The following is a 19158-nucleotide window of genomic DNA, read 5'->3' on the forward strand; positions in this document are numbered from 1 at the left end:
TATTACAGTTGAAAAGGCTGTCCTACAATATGATCAGTGCTGCTCTATTTTTAGCCCCATACCAAGTGTAAACCCCGGCTGAGATGACATTTGTCGTTTGGTCTAAAAAGGAACCCCAGACCCGCGAAAGATGTCGCGAGAGTGATGATTTTAACCCAACACACGATCTTTCCCTAAACCAAGCTGAGGGTTTTCTGACCTTAAACCTACCTAGAGTATAACCACAGCGTTGCAACACTATGAAACATATTTAGTTTGTACAAAGTGCCCAATGAGGAAACAGCCTACAAATCTCGCGAGCGTTTCGCAACTCAAGAGTTCCCTTCTAGACACGACTGGTGACAGGAAAACCGAATCTAAAAACCACCAATTTATGCATCCTTCATAATTGTCGAAAATATTGGAATCAGAAGAAGATGGGGGAATACTGGCAGACCAAGCAAGCTGGTAAATACAGTACTTGGGGGTAAAAAAAAAGTTTCTAGGTGCAAAAAGAAGTTGTTAAAAGGAGAGGTAAAGGTCCACTGTGTAGGATTTAGGGTGGTCTATTGCAGAATATGGCAGAAATTGAATATAATATTCATAAATATGTTTTCATCAGTGTATAGTCACCTAAAAATCTAAATTGTTGTGTTTTCTTTGTCATAAAGTGAGGTCTTGAGGACACAGGTCCTCTCCCATTGAGTCTGCTATGTTGCACCACTGTTTCTACAATAGCCCTTAATGGACAAATGAAACACTATAGATACAGGACCTTTCACGTCTTGTTTGTTTGTTTGTTTGTTTTTTGTTTGTTTGTTTTTTCCTTGTTTGTCATACATGCTTGGAAGGGAAGGGTGAGGCAAGCAGTATTCCATATGTTGCGATCTACAACAATACAACAATTAGATGCCACTAAATCCTACACACTGGTCCTGCCAATGCTTCTAAACCTGGAGTATTGAGGAAAACTCAATACCATCACATTAATACCATCACTGATTCTACAAAAGTACTTCCTAAACTGTACTTATTTTCACATATAAGCCTATGTAACATGTAATTTTAGTGTATTTTTCATGTATGACTGTATGCTGATTTTGGCACAACCCATAGAAAACCCATAGAAGTCCTCTTAAAGGCAAGATTATTCTATGGCCCTGAAGGTACAGTTTGTCAACCCCTGGCAGACTGTACAACTGATGGCTTGAAAATGTTGGTCATGTTTGTAGTTGAAGAAGGTCAATCATTATTTAAAGGTAGAATTATTTTCCCCAAATCAAACCAGTGAATTAATTATAAAGGATAACATAGAAATAATTTGGATTTGTTGCATAAAGGGAGGCAAGACTGTTATTTTGCTCGTCTTGCAACACACAAAGTGATCACAACAATTCTCAAGAAAAGGGAGGAAGGACAAAGAGACTACAAGAGAAGAGAGATAATGTGTGTTGTCTGTCCATTTAATTTTTTCATATCTGCATGCACATGCATTGCCTAATATGCATCACTCACACAGCCTATCAGTCAAAAGTTGAACGCTTTTACACATTTCCGCCCGGCGGAAGCTGACAAAAAAAAGGAACAAGCCTTTCTTGACAGAAGTGACACAAGCGACGCAGACGCGGCTACCCAGACCACAACCTGCACAACCCGACACAGGCAAAACTGCTGCACAATTTCACAGAAAAAACCTGGGAAATTTCTTCAGAGATCTGACAGTCACATCAGTTTCCATTTCACCAAACCTTGGACCGAGGAGACTAACGGTACTGTCTTAAAGTGTGGGTGTGTGTGTGTGTGTGTGTGTGTGTGTGTGACAGTGTGAGAGAAAGGGAGAAAGCATGAGGACAGAGAGAGAGTTAGGGCAGGAGGGTGTGTATGTGTGAGGCTTCTGTATTAAACATACAGATGCAGGGTCATTTATTAGGCCACATCAAGTTAAGTGGTCACAAATCAGTACTTATATTCAGAAACATGCAGAAGAAGAAAGTTTTGGCCTCCAAAAGAGGTCAGAGGGGTGGAGCCATGTCATCTGCTCATTGTTACATTATTGTCTGTCACTAGCCTTTAAAAACACGGATAAACGGAACAAAAATGCATATTTGAATCCTTGAATGTAATATCTTTAAGATGGGCTTATACTTTGAAACACATGCAGTGGGCTGCTGTACTGGCATTGGATGAACATCTCAGCTTGGGCGGGTCAGAAAGCGGAAGTGTGCGTCCCTGGCGATAGTTCAAGTCAGAAACAGGAAGTATTCATCAAACTGGACATGTCGCCAGAATCAACTCACCCATCCAGTGTGTGTGTGTGTGTGTGTGCGTGTCAGTGTTATTCAGTGTCATGTGATACTGAACCATAAGTTAAAGTCTTTTCTTCTCACAGCTGATTGTCTCTGGTATGATTGACACATTATTTGTCCTCTCTTTGTGTCATTTAAAGGGACACTTCATCCCAAAACAATCAAAAATATATATTTTTTAACCCTAGATGCCTTTCTTACCTGCTACTGATCCATTTAGATTGTTTTGGTGTGAGTTGCAAGGTTTTGGAGCCATTAGAGCCACAGAGTTGTCTGCCTTCTGTTGAATTAACTGATGGCACCCGGTCACAGCCCTTGGTGAAAGCAGTTTCATATAGGAACTACTTTATTTCTATGCTACAAAGAAAATAATCACTGCCTGAAACAGGTGAAAACAAGGTCTGTGAATTATCCTGAGACACCAGGTCAGAATTCATTCAGACACAAGCCGTGTGCCATCTAGTTCCATTATATTCAAGAAAAGGCAGACATCTCCGTGGATGATTAGTGTTGTTACTTGAGATCAGTCTTGGTCTCGAGATCAGTCTCCAGATCCCTTTTTGAGGGTCTATTTCAAGACCAGTCAAAACCACAGATGCAAGAATTCCACTGAATTGTCTGTATGTTGTCTGATTTATTTGGTAACATCATCACTGTGATTGGATGTCCTGATTCAAATGCAGCCAATGACCAGGCTTATTGGTTCAAAAACAACACAAAATAAGTTGGTATATTGTTAAAGAAAAGACAGAGAAAAGTGAGAACTCAAATATTGAATAACTGTTTCATACATTCTCTACTTAATGATGGTTTCTAGAGGAGGACGAGTCACCCAGAAAACCTGATGCTTATGCCAAAAATTATATTATGTTAGATTATGATGGTTAAGTTGATTTCAGCCTCTTAGTGTATTTGTTTTCTCATAGAAAACAAAAGAAAACATCTCACCTATACATTTTGATTATTTAACACATTTTATAGTACATTTATATATAATATCAGAAATATCACCATCAGAAATACTTTATTGATCCCCAGAGGGAAACTGGGCTGCATTACAGTTGCTCCTATTCAAGAATAGAAGTATATATTAGCATAGAGAAATTATAAGAAAAAAGAATTAGAAATAATAAGTATTTAAAAATGTTTAAAAAGGTGCATTATGCCACAATATACAGAAGAATAGAAATGTGTTAAAAAAAATATATACAATATATACAACAGTGGTACACATGAACAGTATGAACAAACAATAATGCTGAAGAGGGGTATATAGATAAGTGTGTTAAGATGCAAGAATATTATAAATGACAGTATAGGTTGGCTGAAACATACAGTTTAAATAAATAAAAGCAGCACTGATGCCAGAGTAAACTAGTATATTGCACTTTTGAAGTATTGCACAGTTGAATTGACACAAAATTACTGTACTGTTAGATCAATATTGCGTAGTTGAACTTATAAATGATAAATATATAATAATTACTCTCTGACACTAGTGGGTCAGTCTATTGACTTAGAGTGCAAAGGGAGGAGTAGTAAAGTTTGATGGCCACAGGCAGGAATAACTACTGTGACACTGTGGTGCTTATGTATATATATATATATGTATACACACACACACACATATACTGTATATATCTGGCAATAAAAGATGTGAATGAAGAGGACTTTGTTTTCTGTGGGTGTTTGTATGGGAATGTGGATCTTTCAGATAATTTGGGGAGTGTTTAAGGTTTTCATGGTCCACATTTTATCATAAGTCTGTCATGTCAGGTAAAAGGAAAATGATGTATTTTTGATTCTGTGGTGAACTTTCCCTTTAATATCTGAAACATCCTTGAAAATTTAAGCAGGTTTTGTATCACCTAATCTAATAAGTCCTATCATACATTTTTAAAATGACGTTTATTACAGTTAAGGCATGTCTTACTCAGATTTTCACTGCAGTCTTATACTTCCTAAAAATGAATTGTTAATGCCTGTAAATTTTATTTTTATGATATGAAATAATGCAAAACAACACATGTGGTATGGTTCATGTTATTCTGAAATGTGATTATCTTGTTTAAGAAAAATTTTAAATGTTTTCCTCAGGCGTATTAAAAATGTATTCATCTATCAAAGTGCATAATTTCTCATTCATGACATATATAGGTCTCTAAATTTAAATAATGGCTAAAGCTGTCTATTTGGCACTGTCATACGTCTGAATATTTTTCATATCAGATGGAAAGAGATGGTATAAGCACTTTCATCAGTGTGGAGGAAAAACAAATGAAAGAGTGAGCTCATTGAAATGATTAATCATAAATCTTGTTTATCTTCTTGTCTTTGACTGCTTTGTCTGAGCTGTCCCACATCTGCGCTACACAAAAACACAAAAAATGATAATAATAGGTCATTTAAAGAGCATTTGTTGAGCAGATTTTTGTTTTAATTTATTATCAGTCTGACAAGGTTACTAAATCTGTCATCGCTTTCCTTCTTTCTCTCTCTCCATGTTTGTCTGTCCTTCTCTCTTTCTCCTTTCTGGCTATCTGTCTACTCTGTCAGACCTGTCTCCCTCACTCTCTCTCCCAGTATGGCGGCGTGGGATCTGTCAGTCACCGTGGAGGACCTGGGGCCTGATGCACCACCTGTCACCCTCAGCGTCGCCTCTGACCTCCACATCGGAGGGGTCATCCTAAAGCTGGTGGAGAAGACACGTGGGTCACGCTCTGTCTGTCTGCCTCTATCTGTCTCAGTCTCTCTCTCAGTCAGACTAAAACAGTAACATAATTTGCATGGACATGCATGAAATCACATGTTATATTGGTAACACTTTAACAAGAATTCATGATACTAAGTCATGCATTACTCATGTATTATTTAAGCATATGTTTTGTAACCCTGTGTCACCAGTAACTCCTCTGTTTGTCCAGAATCTGCTTTTAATTCTTTATGGTTTCTTTTATGCTTTTAAATCTTTTAAGACGCATCATCTTCTTTTTGGATACATTCATTCACTCTGTTTTTAAATTAAATTACAAACTTAAAATGTACAAGACAAGCAAATGTACCCAATAGTTCTTCCTTTTCAAAATTAGATAAGATAAGATCAGTAGCTAAAATACTAAAATAAACTAAAATATAAACATAGTATTGGCAATGATATTGAAAAGTAATTAAAATTAATATTACACATGATATTGAAAGTAATATTTCATGTTATATTGAAGAGTAATATAGCACAATTTTTTTTGTAACTTATACAGTAAGATTTTCTACACTATACTTAAAATTGTTCTTGGTTTAAAGATTTTCATAGCTACAAAACAATTCAAAAGCACTTGACAATTCAATTCCCAGATAGATTTACAGCATTTGACGACCTATTGACCTTAACAGAAATTATTGTCCAGTAATTGAAGCTCCCCTCAAGTTCTTAAGGGGGGATAATCTCCAGGAAATGAACGGTGATCTGCAAATGTTATAACAATTGCACAACAAACAAATCACTGACCCTGACGTGATTTGAACACGCAACCTTCTGATCTGGAGTCAGACGCGCTACCGTTGCGCCACAGAGTCTGTCTGGGGTGTCTAACACATGTCTGTCTTCTTCAGAGATCAAGCGTGATTGGTCAGACCACGCGCTGTGGTGGGAGCAGAAGCAGCGGTGGCTGCTGCGGACAGCCTGGACTCTGGAGAAATATGGCATCCACGCCGACGCACGGCTGCTCTTCATGCCCCAGCATAAGCCCCTGAGGGTGTGTCTGCCCAGCGGCATCACCCTGAGGCTCCGAGCCTGCTTCTCCAACCCCGTCTTCCAGACTGTGATGGGCATCTGCAGAATGCTCAGTGAGTCTCAGCCTTCCTTTCTTTCTTTCCTTCCTTCCTTCTCCCTTTCTGTCTTTTCCTTCTTTCTTTCCTGCCAAATCCACAAGGATCAGCCCAACACTTATGACCACATGACTGCCTGTGCCACAAGTGCTATAAGCTAAATGGACACTTCTGTTCTGTGGACCGTAGTCTCCATCCTTGGGTCTGTTGTCATTCACACTCTCCATTTTCTCTAACTTTCATTAAGTTTTGACCATGAAGTGATTTGACCACACAAGCTTCTGATCAGGAGTCGGATGCGCTACTGTTGCACCAGAGTCTGTAACTTTGTCATTATACTGGTAACGAATTTACCACTGGTAGGAGGGGGAAAACTTACAACATTTTCTAGCTGTTATAGTTAAGTGGCCAGTGCAGTAATTTACATTTACATGTCCAGTGGTTCAGAAGCCGTTTTTGAGTTCTTCGGTTGATAAAATGTTTTTTTGTTGCTAATGACGGTGCTTAGAGCAAGAAGCCTGTTATCTGAATATCCTCTGTTTACAGTGGAAGCCCTACAAAAAACTGTCCATTGTCTCCAGAGGCTAAACCATTAATAGCTGATAGCCCATGGGTTCAGAGGGCGTTAGTATACTTTATGTATAATTTATACGTCCAGTGGTTCAAAGCCACTTTCGAGGCCTTGAAATGAAAAAATGTTTGTTTCCTTTCCTTTCCTTCTTTCCCTTCCTTTCCTTCTTTCCCTTCTACAGATTATCTATGCACACGAAAGACCAATAATAGTTTATTTGGCTGTAATTTTCACCATCTGGCCAAGTCTGTGAGTGTCCACACCAACTGTTTTGTAACCAAACATTTGTGGCCACCCTGCCTGTCCAAATTATGACTGAGCAGGCGCTGTATTTAATATCCTTGGTGCATTCGTATTAAGTGGTCACACAGTGTTTGCGTTATTTCATGAACAAACATTTGACCCTCACATGAATTGAACTCACAACCAGGAGTCAGACGTGCCACCATAGCAGCACAGAGTCAGCAGACTTATGCGAGAGATTGGAAACAAACTCAACACTGGTGGGAACTAGTGAACTGATAACATCTTTCTAGTTGTTAATTTAATGGCTAGCACATTAATTTAAGTTTATATATCCAGTGGTTCAGTGCCACTTTGAGTTGAAAGAACGTGTCCTTCTTACAGATTATTTATGCACACAAAAGGCCAATAATGTGGCTGGGTGTGTGTTCGTGATGTACAGTATATTTTCACCATCTGCCCAAGTCCATGATGGTCCACATGAATCCCTGAGCAGCTCAACATTCGTGACCACACTGTCACTGTATACATATATTGTATCCTCAGTCTGTGCCTCTTTAAGTGGTCACAGAAAGTGCCATCTTGATGTAACGAACAAAGATTTGACCCTGACGTGATTTGAACACGCAACCTTCTGATCTGGAGTCAGACGCGCTACCGTTGCGCCACAGAGTCTGTTTCAGGCTTTCACCTCATCCTCTTATCAGTTAACAAAACAAACAGCTAATCAAAATTTTGCCATCTGGTGAAGTTCACGAAGGTCTGAGCAGATACGACTAAACACACTCTGAATTCAACATACTTGGATTAGCTTCATAAAGTGGTCACACACAGAGAGTCTGCGCAAAGAGTCTGTATTTCATGGCCGCTTGAGTGATCAGCTGACAAACCAAAAACTAGAAGAAGGCTAAATAATTTGGTTTTCAAGACTTAACTGCTATTGAAATGCAATGACAGTGTGAAATTGATAATACAGCAAAAATATTGATCCTGAGGTGATATGAACATGCAACTATCTAATCCAGAGCACAACATGCCACCATTATATAGAGCGTGACAGCAGTAACTGGTTCACTGATCAGATGATTAGATTTTGTACGGAGGCTTCAAACATAATGACCCTGATGTGATCTAGAGTCTGCTTACCAATCAGACCAGGTTCACACATGAATGATGAACACACAGCCTTCTGTTTTTGAGCCAAATGTGCTTTTGTTGCACAATTTGTCACTTGTCAGTTCACACAAGACACATTGGTGGAGGGGATCAAACTTGTTCAAATCTATTTTCTGATTTGTAGCCAGGTGTACTTTTATCAAAAATAAGAAATCAGTTGTTGGTTAGTGTGCTGTAGCTGAGGCACAGCCAGTCTCTTTAATAAAGCTTATTACTTTCGCATCCATTTTTTTTTTCTCTTACCTCCTCAGATATCCGTCGCCCCGAGGAGCTCTCGCTCCTTCGGCCTGTAGAGGAGAAAAAGAAGAAGAAAGACAAGGACCCAGCTGAGGAGATCTACGACCTGACCGAGGTGCCCCTCTCCTCGGGTACACTCATCACACTTCATTCACACCGCAGGCTTGACATGCACATGTTTTATAACTGGTGACTCTAGGCAAAAACTTTAAAAAACTGCAGAGATCACAGATTTTATTTCCTGACCCCAATTTCACCAGCCTATTTGTCAAAAAATACCATTTTTACAACTCTGTTTTTCAGCTTCCCATCAATGCAGTCCTCCTTTTACTGATGTACCATACAGAAAAAGAAATCAGAGTTTTCTCAACAAAGTCACAGCAAATGACCCTTCCTAAGTCCCGCCTCTTTTTTGTCTGGGCTCCAATAACAGTCGAGCGAGCTTGGTACCTGGCAAACAAACAGTGAAGGGCAGCCTTATGTTATTATAGCGTCTAGTCTGCCAAACCCAAAGAAGAAGAAGAACTTTATCCTTTTCTGTATTTAAATCTGCTATGTGCTAAGCTAGGCATCTATGTTCAAAACAAATTTTAAGATGGTTAAAGATATCGCTGGACAGTCACATGTAAAGTTAGCTGATGTTAGCCAAATGCCAAATAAATTGGTGGCAAAGGATTAATGTAGATTAACTAGCTAGTTGGCTAGAGTTTTGCTACAGAGAAAAACACTAGCTAACTAGCTAGCTTACAGCTAGATTAGCTAGTTAGCTAGCACTTTGCTTTGCTGCACTACATGGTAAAAAAGTCATATTGCAATTATTTTGACTGCCATTGCGATATGAAATACGATTAGGGGGAATGATCATTTTAGAATTCCAATTTAAATTTTCATGGGGAAAAAAACTATTAAAATCATAATGATGTAATTTTTGTTTTGGTCTGCACCAAACAAACAGATTTTTAGGCCATGACATCTATGCAGCATTATACCTCATTATGAAGCTGATTTGGTGTGAAAACGTATGATTTGGTTCTGGTTTTGTAATTTCACCTAGCCATATTACAATTTCTGTAATATTGCGATTAATTGTTTATCCCTAAGCCATTCAACATGGACGAGTCTTGCACATAGCATATCCAAGTACAGGAAACAGGAACCTAAATGTTTAGTTTCTTTGAAAGGAGAGATTTAAGCAAGGTTCCAAAAGTGTTTTGTTTCTAAAGTTTTGCATCTGAGCAATGATTTGACTATTTGGGATGATGAGGTCTGACTGAGATGAGTGCCCCTCAAAAGGCTTTATTCACCCAGAAACTCTCCATGATCTTCCTGTCAGTAATCCAAAGATGGACCTGGCATATGGTGGAGAAGAAAAATCATTGAGTGTAAAATAACAGCAATTTTCATCTGACAACCATTTTCTTAACTGTGCACCATAAATTGAGTCATTTATTAAAGAGGTCAAACTTTCTTCCTGATGTCTACAAAATGAACTCCCTGGAAACTTTGACTGTAATCCTCCCACACGTCCTTTGCAGCATCCCGCCCCTGTCTGTATAACGGCATGCCAGCTCACTTTGCTGACTCGCCTCAGATGGAGGCCGTCTACAAGATGCTGTCAGTCACACAGCCTCCGCCTGCCCCCGAGGCCATCGCCAAGCAGTACCGCCCAGCCAGCGTGGTGGACAAGGCCCACATCCATGGCAGGTATGTCTTCTCACATGTCGGTGAGGTAAAATCTTTTTCAATCTTTTTAATATACTGATTATTCTGTGATTTAAACACTATGTAAATAGGCACTGCAAAAATAGATTATTTCATTTAACTTAAAAAGTTAATGTCCTGTCTTAAAATTTTAAGTTGACTGAATTTGAAAAGGCAAATCGAAGTAATTAAACAAATGGACTTTCCTAGTCAAATAAAACTGATATTCAGTTGTACTTGAGAAAAATTGTTTGCAGTGTTTTCATTATTGTGAAAACAAGCAAACATGTCCCAGCAAGTTTTCATCATATGTTTTCTCAAAATTATATTTATTATACTATATGATAGTTTTAACTGTCAAACAATGCATGCTAAAGTAAAAAAAAACCTTAATTCAATGAGTTGATTGAACTCTGTGGAGTACATTCATTAAACTCATCGTATCAAACTCATGTTTATAAGTTCTGAAAGTAAATACTATAAATTTTAAGTTTAATCATCTTGAATACATAAAACCTCTGTATTTAAATTAATGAGAAAAGAGTAACTTATTCCACTAAATTCCTTTATGATTTTTTACAGTGTATAATAACATCATCATGGGTTCTTCACACAGAGCAGCTATAAATCAGACGTTTTGTCTGAATGAGAGCTGTACGTCGAGCCCACAGGTGCATGTTGTTTGCTTAATTAGACTTCTCAGGAAAATGAGAGCTTGTGCTGACCAATTTCCCATGATGCATGTCGGTCCAGTGGTTAGAGCTGCTGTCTCACAATAATAATGGGGTTTATTCAGTCTTTGTTGAAGGTAACCTTGTTGTTGGTTGACAAATGTGCTCATTTCGTCGCCTCCAACATGGCACACTGTTGTTCATTTACATTGTTTTATTCAACAGAAGTTTCTGTTCCTGTCTGACTACCTGCACTCACAGGTGTGCTGCATTTAGCTAATTAAACCTCTCCTCAAGAAAGAGATAGATTTAGTTCAGCTATTACAGCAGCTGCTGAGACCTCTGGAGTTCAAAACTACTCTATCTTACATCATGTTTTATTCTAAAAATAAAAGATAATTGGATTATAATTGGTGCTGTTTAAAGAGCTTCAACCTGTATAATAAGCACTGAAGTGCTGTCATTTCAGACATCTTGAGCACATTCAGATTTTTGTCAGGGAAATTAGCTTTTCCTTTTTTTTTTTCATTTTGCTCTCTCCCTTTTCTTTGTCTTGATCACTGTACCCGTCACAAGTTCAAGTTCAGATCTGCTTTAAACTTGAATTAATGCAATGTTGTAAAGGTGAGCATAATACACAGTGTATTTAGAAAATAACAATGACAAATGAGATTTTACTTAAAACAAATGTTGATTAAGAAAAATAATTAAAATGGAAAAATTACAATCTACCCATGCATGTATGTGAGATGTAAAATTCACATATAAACAAGTATGTATCACTGTGGTTTCTAAATTGATGTCTTAATTGCAGCATGTATTGTTTAAATTAATCTAATCTAATTTATTGAATTATGTTGGAACATCAAAACAGTAAGTGTTAAGACAGTGTGGTAGTTTTTCTCTGCTTATAGCTGGAAGGAGGGAACATGGAGTCTTTAAATTATATCACCACACATATAAACTCATAAACTAATATCTATTCTCTTTCCCTCTCAGGTGGTTTGACTCATCCCGCTGTCTTATGCAGCAGGGCGTCCAAGAAAATGACCGACTCTGGCTTCGTTTCAAATTCTTTGCATTCTATGATATAGAACCCAAGGTGTGTACATGTGTATGTGTTTTTAGAGATGAAGTGTATGTGTATGTTTGTGTGTTTGGCTTTGCATTCCTCTATTAATTCGACTCTCTGTCTGTTCAGTACGATGTTGTGCGTCTGACTCAGCTGTATGAGCAGGCGCGCTGGGCCATCCTGCTGGAGGACATCGACTGCACCGAGGAGGAGATGATGCTGTTCGGAGCTCTGCAGGTTGAAAACACAAGCCTGGCATCACCAGACTGAGTCACAAACGTCTCTCTGCCAGAGCAAATTAAAATATGAGCTCTGCAGATTTGATTATAAGAAAACACTGCTGCTGAGGGGGGATGTATGCGTGTTAACAGGATTGGAAAAGTTACAAAAACATAATGTTGAAATTATAGTACAAGACTCTTACCTCAAGAAATTTTCATCTGTGTATAATCTATAAGAACCATAGTACAAGAATTATTGCATTTTTCATTAGCTTAGAACGAGCTGTTTATATCTACAGAAGGCACAGGTCCTCTGTGGAGGTCACCATGTTGCACCACCTTGTTTTTTCTGTAGCCCAGAACAGACACTGATTGGGCCATCTGTGTTTTTTTATAAATGTCATGGCCACTGTTAGTTCTTCTACACACTTAGAAGGGGAGGGCGAGACTGCAGCAGTATTCAGTTGGTGCACCAACTATTTTCTGAGATGTTTATTTCACTTTGATGACCAAAGGTTTGACCCTGACGTGATTTGAACACGCAACCTTCTGATCTGGAGTCAGACGCGCTACCATTGCGCCACAGAGTCTATAGAGTCTGTTATATAACTGGTAACAAACAAACACTGGTGAGAGGGAATAAACTGGTAACACTTTTCTAGTTATTAGTTTAATGGCCAGTAGATTAATTTGTACTGACTGACTGTGCACACAAAAGGCCAGTAATGGTTTACATTTTCATATAGTCAAGTACACGTGATTCCTGTGCCGCACAAAATCTCGGCATGTGCTGTATTAAGTGGTCACACACATTGGTCAGACACTTTCTGCATGTTTAATTAAAAAAAAACATGTTGACAAACCAAACATGACAAAACATCCAAAGTTACGCAGAGTCAGTCTTTAAATTAATTCAACAAATGTGACTTAATCTAAAACTACATTATTTGATAAATAAATGCAGGAACACGTATAATCTGAACCTCAGTGGTGTGTTTGGAGCAAACGAGACCAGTAAAATTACTGTCAATTAAAATAATCCATATTATAATGGTGTGTTTTTGCTTTCAAAGTGATGATGTTACAGATAAAATTCACTCTGTTATAAAAAGTCTTATTTGTTCACAAAGAACTGTTCCTGTTCAAAAACATGACTGGACTATCCACATGATACAGTGAGGAACAGCACACAGTTTGAGTTGTTTTCTCCTTAAACATCCAGTAAACACTATGGTTAAAAGTTTGTCACTCTTCTCTCTTCCGCTCAAACTCCTGTAGTACCACATCAGTAAGGTGTCTCAGTCAGAGCCCCAGATGCTGAGCTCCAGTGCAGCCATGGATGACCTGGACTCCGCCCTGCAGTCTCTGGAGGTCAAGATGGAGGGAGAGGGCAGCTCCGCATCCGAGATGCTGGTCAGACATACTGGACGTTTTCTGTCTGTCTCTGAGTGTCATCTACTGTCAGGATTAGGGTGAAGTCCTGTCACCTTAATCCTGACAGAATAGCAGACACCGACTCAACATATCGATTTGTGTTAAACCCTCAACTGCGACTGCATCTTTCAAGATCTTATTATTTTGTTATTAGAGGGTCATTTATAATAATTTAAGTTAGTGTATTATTATGCTGTTTTACCTCTTCACCTGCAGTGAATTTGACACACTATAATAGTGGGTTGCAAGGATTATTTTTTAAACCAGGTTCAGTCATGGTTTATTTTAAAAATAAATACCGTCACATTTGATTAACTATTTAACTAGCTAACAATCTCATATTTGTTAACTATTTTGATAGCTAGCAAACAATGTCACTATTGTTCAAGAATACAAAGGAGCCAAACAATGCTCTTTTATACTTACTAGTTCCTGACAGCACTCAGGTTTATTTATTTATTTATTTGTTTATTTTAATTTAGGGAAAGAAGCATCTCCATTTTGATAAAACTCTAATATGCAACAGACCTCTGCGGTCTCCGTGGTTTTACTAGTTTTAAACCTAGTTTTCCCAAACTAAGATTAATATTTGCTGGTGCAGCCCCCCATTCTGCAGTTTGTTTCAAACACAATGTCAGATCAAAAAAAGAAGGGACAAAATGAACTGAAGATAATCCAGACAATACATTTAACAAGGAGGAAAGAGAAGGGTTGTCTTTTATCTACTGAAAAATCATCTTTGTCTTTCATCCAGGAAAACATGACTGCACCAGACCTCAATGACTATCTTAAGATATTCAGGTAAGATTAATTTTCTAACCACCCGCTATTTGTAATTTTACAAATATGTCGAAACATTAAATGTCTCCAGTGTTGAAAGTTTATTTCATCTCATCTCAGCTTTGAACTTATGGTGCAACTGAACAATGTATTTGTATGTTTCAGGCCAAAGAGGCTGACTCTGAAGGGATATAAGCAGTACTGGTTCAAGTTCCAGGATACCTCCATCTCTTATTTCAAGAGCAAAGAGGAGAGCATCGGAGAGCCCATTCAACAGATAAACCTCAAAGGTAATGAATACATCATTGTATTTTTCATTATTCTGATATTTTCCTGCTATGTCACCAGAAATGTACTTGATTATCAATAGAACATTAATAATGTACAGATTACAACCTAAGGATGAATTTAGCAGCGTGTGACAACTTTTCATGATATCTGCTTGAGCAGCTGTGAGGATGTTGTGCTGTTTGTCTGCTGTGTAACATCACTGCTGAGAAATGACCACATACAATACTGTCATAATAATATATAATATAATGTCATGTAATGTAAAGAAACCTCAACACACACAAACACAGAGTACCCATATATGGAAAAAAGTGAGACTGCTGCTCGAGTCTGTTTCGCTTTTCTGTGACATGGTAATGAGATCATCTTTAAAATCCTAAATTAGAACCACAAAGTACTTAAGAGCTCTTTAAAAAAAAGTACAGTATTCTGGGCTCAAAGAGGAAATGAAAATGAGGAAAGAATATAACATTAATAACCCACTTGACTCAGAAGGTTCAGGCATGGACTCAAGATGGACATCTGACTCATGATTGTTTGATTAATTGATAATCCAAGTGAAAGAAAAATAGTTGCCAACTATTTTGATAATCAACTAATTGTTTCAGTCATTTTCCAAGCAAAAATGTAAAATATTTTCCAGCTAAGAAAGCAAAAGAAGCAATTTGAATATAGACCAAAAGACTTGATAAATCGTGAAATTAATCAGCAGATTAATTAGTTTGTGGCCCTAATCTTTTTCCAACATCTTTCATTTCATTGTCCAACCCATACATGTCAGAAGTCAGTATTGGATGTTGTTAATTTATCTTGCACACAGGATGTGAGGTGGCTCCAGATGTTAACGTGGCTGCACAGAAGTTCCTTATCAGACTCCTGATACCAGCACCTGAGGGCATGAATGAGGTCTATCTGCGCTGTGAAAATGTGAGGACACACAATGCACATTTCTCAGATGTCATTTCCACCACCTGCTCTTTCAACACCTCCATCTTCACCTCATTATCTCACATCTCTGACTGACAAAATCACCCGTCTCCCCCTTCACCCCTCCAGGAGCAGCAGTACGCTCAGTGGATGGCTGCGTGTCGACTGGGCTCCAAAGGCAAGACTCTGGCCGACAGCAGTTTCCAGAGCGAGATCCAAAGCATCCGCTCCTTCTTGGCTATGCAAAAGAGCAGCTCCGGTTCCCATGGCAGCACACCTGCCAATGATGAAAGCATCAATACTCACAGTCTGGTATCACCGCGCTACCATAAGAAGTACAAAACCAAACAGGTACAGGAGAGGTGGCCTTTGAACACATAAAAGAATAAATGTCTCATACTTTTAAGAGGCAGCTGCAGCAGAGTAGCCCATCTGTCAGTTATTGATCCTACACACTGTACGTGACATTTAGCAATGGGCTAAATTACCAACTGAAATGAACATCATAATTTTTCTGGACAGCAGTATAGTGACGTTGCACAATTGAGCTGCTAACTGAACAGTTTTGCAGCTGAAATCTCTTCCCCGCCTTGCGCTCGAGGCAGCAAAAATATAATCACATCTGACATCTTGTGCCTGCTCCTCCAGCTGACCCCTCGGATCCTGGACGCATACCAGAACGTGGCTCAGCTCTCACTGACGGATGCATTGATGCGCTTCCTGCAGATCTGGCAAGCCCTGCCTGACTTTGGCCTCTCATACGTCGTCGTCAGGTCAAGTTTAAAGCTCAAATGAAAGCTCTTTAGAATCGACTGAATGCTAGTTAGTGTCAATTTACGACCATTCAGCCTTGTAACAACATGAAAAGTGCACAAGCAGAAATTATTTTATTTTGAGTTCCTGTGAACAAATTGTACTACTCACTAGCCCCAAGTCACTATCTCATAGACACGTTCTACAGATGACTTGCTGATAGTGCTGGTTTGGGAACTTTGTGTGACGTGAGAAACAGGCAGTCTCTGCTTCCAGAGTAAATCTGATTAATGATAAGGGTGGAAAACACCATCCAGCAAGCATACTAATCAGTGAATTGTCACCAAGTTTTGGAGACTCTGCAAAAGTTTGAAAGAAGCTGACGATGTTTTTTCCCCCCCAACAGATTTAAAGGCAGTCGGAAGGACGAGGTACTGGGAATCGCTCCCAACCGTCTGATCCGCATTGACCTTGGCGTGGGTGATGTGGTGAAGACATGGCGCTACAACAATATGAAGCAGTGGAACGTCAACTGGGACATTCGACAGGTGACAAACTTTTGTTTACCATTAGTGTTTCTACTGCCAATATATACAAAACTAAAATCTATGTGTGATAACTTAACACAGGGCCAAAAAGCAAATTTCACTAATGTAAGGTACTGGAGATCAAAAAAATCAAGCATGAATTGCTCAAACCATGCTGCCAATGTAAGAGAGTGACCTCATTAACACTGCCCATAAAATGAAGGGAGTTACAGTACTAACAGTGCGGAGCTGAACTTTTAAAGGCACCCCTAATATAACATCTACACTGTATTTTGCAACTTTTTTTTCAACCCCAAAATTCAGCTTTCATTATAAAAGTGAAATGTGGAGCACCATTTGTGAATGCACCAAAGGCCCCTTCTCCCCAGAGAGTGAGAGCTTGTCCTTACTAAACACTTGAGCAGTGTTTGTGTGTGTGTGTGTGTGTGTGTGTGCATGGCGTTAGCTGTTGGTTTTTACTTTAGCACCCATATTAACAGGTTAGAGCGTCCACACAGCCCACACAGGCAGCGCTGCTCACGTGCATGTCAGGCGCGGCTGCAGCCACGCTTCATCTAGAGATTCGGATGCTTGCCTTCTTTTTCCAAGAATACACATCGAAAATGATCTGCTGACTGTCATATTGATATTATATCAGCAACAGGACACCTCTCACTACAGTTTCAGTGTCTGTAATTTTTTTTTCCAACTCTCTTTTCTCTTCTCCTCCCTCCCTCTCTAGACGAGGTGTAAATTTACTGATTGCCTTCAGAAAACAGCTCCTTTCTTCTCTTCCAAACTCTTCTGCGCACTCTATGTAGAAAGACAAGGGCTCTCAGCAGCTGCCTTGCAGCAGAAACATAGTCTGTGTAGACAACACAGCACGTGCAAGCTGCAGCAGTTCAGTGACATTGTCGTCATGCGGTGCTCAAGCATGTTGTGTGAACAGGCGTAAGCGAGAACAAAGCAGTGAATCAGAGAAATAAAACGTTTTCTGTTAATTTTTTACAGCAGTTACATGCTAAAGCACAAATAACACACATGCACAATGCCAGATTTTGTGTGAATACAGCTGAAGCCATCCTCAGTAAGCTCTGTCTTTATGTGTGTACCTCTCTGTGCCAGTCTCACAGACAGAGAGCAAAGAAAAGTGACAGAGAATGCAATGTAGCCATTCGTTGCTATGTTTTTTTTTATGGTCTCGACTTAAAAACCTGTACCCCATAATGGCCGGGGCCTGCCACCGCTGCCAAACAGAAACAGCCAAACAAGAACAGAAACATGTTGAGCACAGCAAAAAGTGAGAAAATGGGAAAAGCAGGCAGAGGCCTGGGCGTCTGAAGATACAGCCACCACCACACACTTCTCGTGGGTCATAAGTGATTGAGAGGAATTATGTTTACTTGAGTCTATACAATATTTTTTTGGAAAATGCTGCATAGTATGGCTTTAAAGGAATCTCATATACTTTTTGTGTGTGTCTTTGTCTCCTCCAGGTGGCCATAGAGTTTGACGGCAACGTCAACATTGCTTTTAGCTGCGTGACCGCCGACTGCAAAATTGTTCATGAGTTCATTGGAGGCTACATTTTCATGTCAACACGCAGTCGTGAGAAGAGCGACACGCTCAACGAGGAGCTTTTCCACAAGCTGACCGGGGGCCATGAAGCTCTCTGAGACTAAAACACAAACACACAAAATGGATCTTTCACAGCCCACATCAGATCTCCGGTGTGCCTCAACCGTGGAAAACCATGTGGAATAGGATTTTATGTTCCATTCAGGCAACCACAAACAGCAGAACAGTTCAAGAAATGGTCAAAATAAGATATTCTGTTCATGTGTAAATGTGTTACAATTCACCTTGTCAGTCCATCCAAGTTTTTATATAGCCACGTACACACACTGTCATAATCTACCCATGGATGGACAAATTAACATGCTCAGAGAGTTCAGAGAGTTCTAGACTCCTGTGGTCCTCATAATGAGTTCCTCTTTACTTCCGGATGGACTGCTGCTGGGCCAAACTGATGAACATCTGGTCCAGGATGAGCAGGCTCGACAATCAAACAAACTCATACAAATCAACAGATGTGTCAGCCAGCAGCATCTTTCCTTTTTTTCGCCTCACAGTATCCAGACTTTGTGTTACTCGGTATAGAAAGCCTTGTTTTGTTCAAAGCTGCAGTTTTATTGTCACTTAGTCTTATGTTTGAAATTTAGCAGCCACATTATCACAGCCAAAAATCAACAACAATGAGTAGAAAAATACAAGTTAATCTGATTTTTTTTTCTCTAATGAACAAACATTTATTAAAATAAATACAACAATTCACTTTTCATTCTCTTCACTCCTTATGGTTGTAACATATGGTGTTAATTCCTGTTGTTTCTTACACAGGAAGCTTCAGACCATTTATCTCTCCCCACACTCTGTGTCTGTGG

The 19158-nt window shown here is 39.1% G+C and overlaps 1 protein-coding gene and 3 non-coding genes across 4 annotated transcripts; 1 reads left to right on the plus strand and 3 right to left on the minus strand.

Annotated features, from left to right (window-relative positions):
* Positions 1-1556: 1556 nt before the first annotated feature.
* Positions 1557-19048, plus strand: fermt3b (FERM domain containing kindlin 3b). The gene is made up of 15 exons (XM_084718998.1): positions 1557-1748; positions 4842-4993; positions 5895-6128; positions 8352-8468; positions 9873-10041; positions 11709-11811; positions 11911-12018; positions 13281-13415; positions 14191-14237; positions 14382-14506; positions 15328-15434; positions 15564-15785; positions 16083-16207; positions 16594-16735; positions 18211-19048. The coding sequence occupies exons 2-15, from the start codon at positions 4870-4872 to the stop codon at positions 18388-18390; spliced, it is 1938 nt and encodes a 645-aa protein (XP_084575124.1). The 5' UTR covers positions 1557-1748; positions 4842-4869; the 3' UTR covers positions 18391-19048.
* trnaw-cca (transfer RNA tryptophan (anticodon CCA)) lies at positions 5787-5858 on the minus strand. The gene has a single exon. It is a non-coding gene; the product is annotated as a tRNA-Trp (tRNA).
* trnaw-cca (transfer RNA tryptophan (anticodon CCA)) lies at positions 7528-7599 on the minus strand. Its single transcript has one exon. It is a non-coding gene; the product is annotated as a tRNA-Trp (tRNA).
* Positions 12521-12592, minus strand: trnaw-cca (transfer RNA tryptophan (anticodon CCA)). The gene has a single exon. It is a non-coding gene; the product is annotated as a tRNA-Trp (tRNA).
* Positions 19049-19158: the final 110 nt, after the last annotated feature.

The sequence above is a fragment of the Lutjanus erythropterus genome, chromosome 5, assembly GCF_056507025.1.
Source record: "Lutjanus erythropterus isolate fLutEry1 chromosome 5, fLutEry1.hap2, whole genome shotgun sequence".
NCBI lineage: Eukaryota > Metazoa > Chordata > Actinopteri > Lutjaniformes > Lutjanidae > Lutjanus > Lutjanus erythropterus.

What these genes read in the sequence shown, in the direction of transcription:
- fermt3b (XM_084718998.1), top strand. Translation starts at nt 4,870, where the DNA reads ATGGCGGCGTGGGATCTGTCAGTCACCGTGGAGGACCTGGGGCCTGAT. An exon ending in AAAGCTGGTGGAGAAGACAC is followed by an intron (nt 4,994 to 5,894) that starts GTGGGTCACGCT and finishes TGTCTTCTTCAG; the next exon opens with AGATCAAGCGTGATTGGTCA. An exon ending in GACTATCTTAAGATATTCAG is followed by an intron (nt 14,238 to 14,381) that starts GTAAGATTAATT and finishes TGTATGTTTCAG; the next exon opens with GCCAAAGAGGCTGACTCTGA.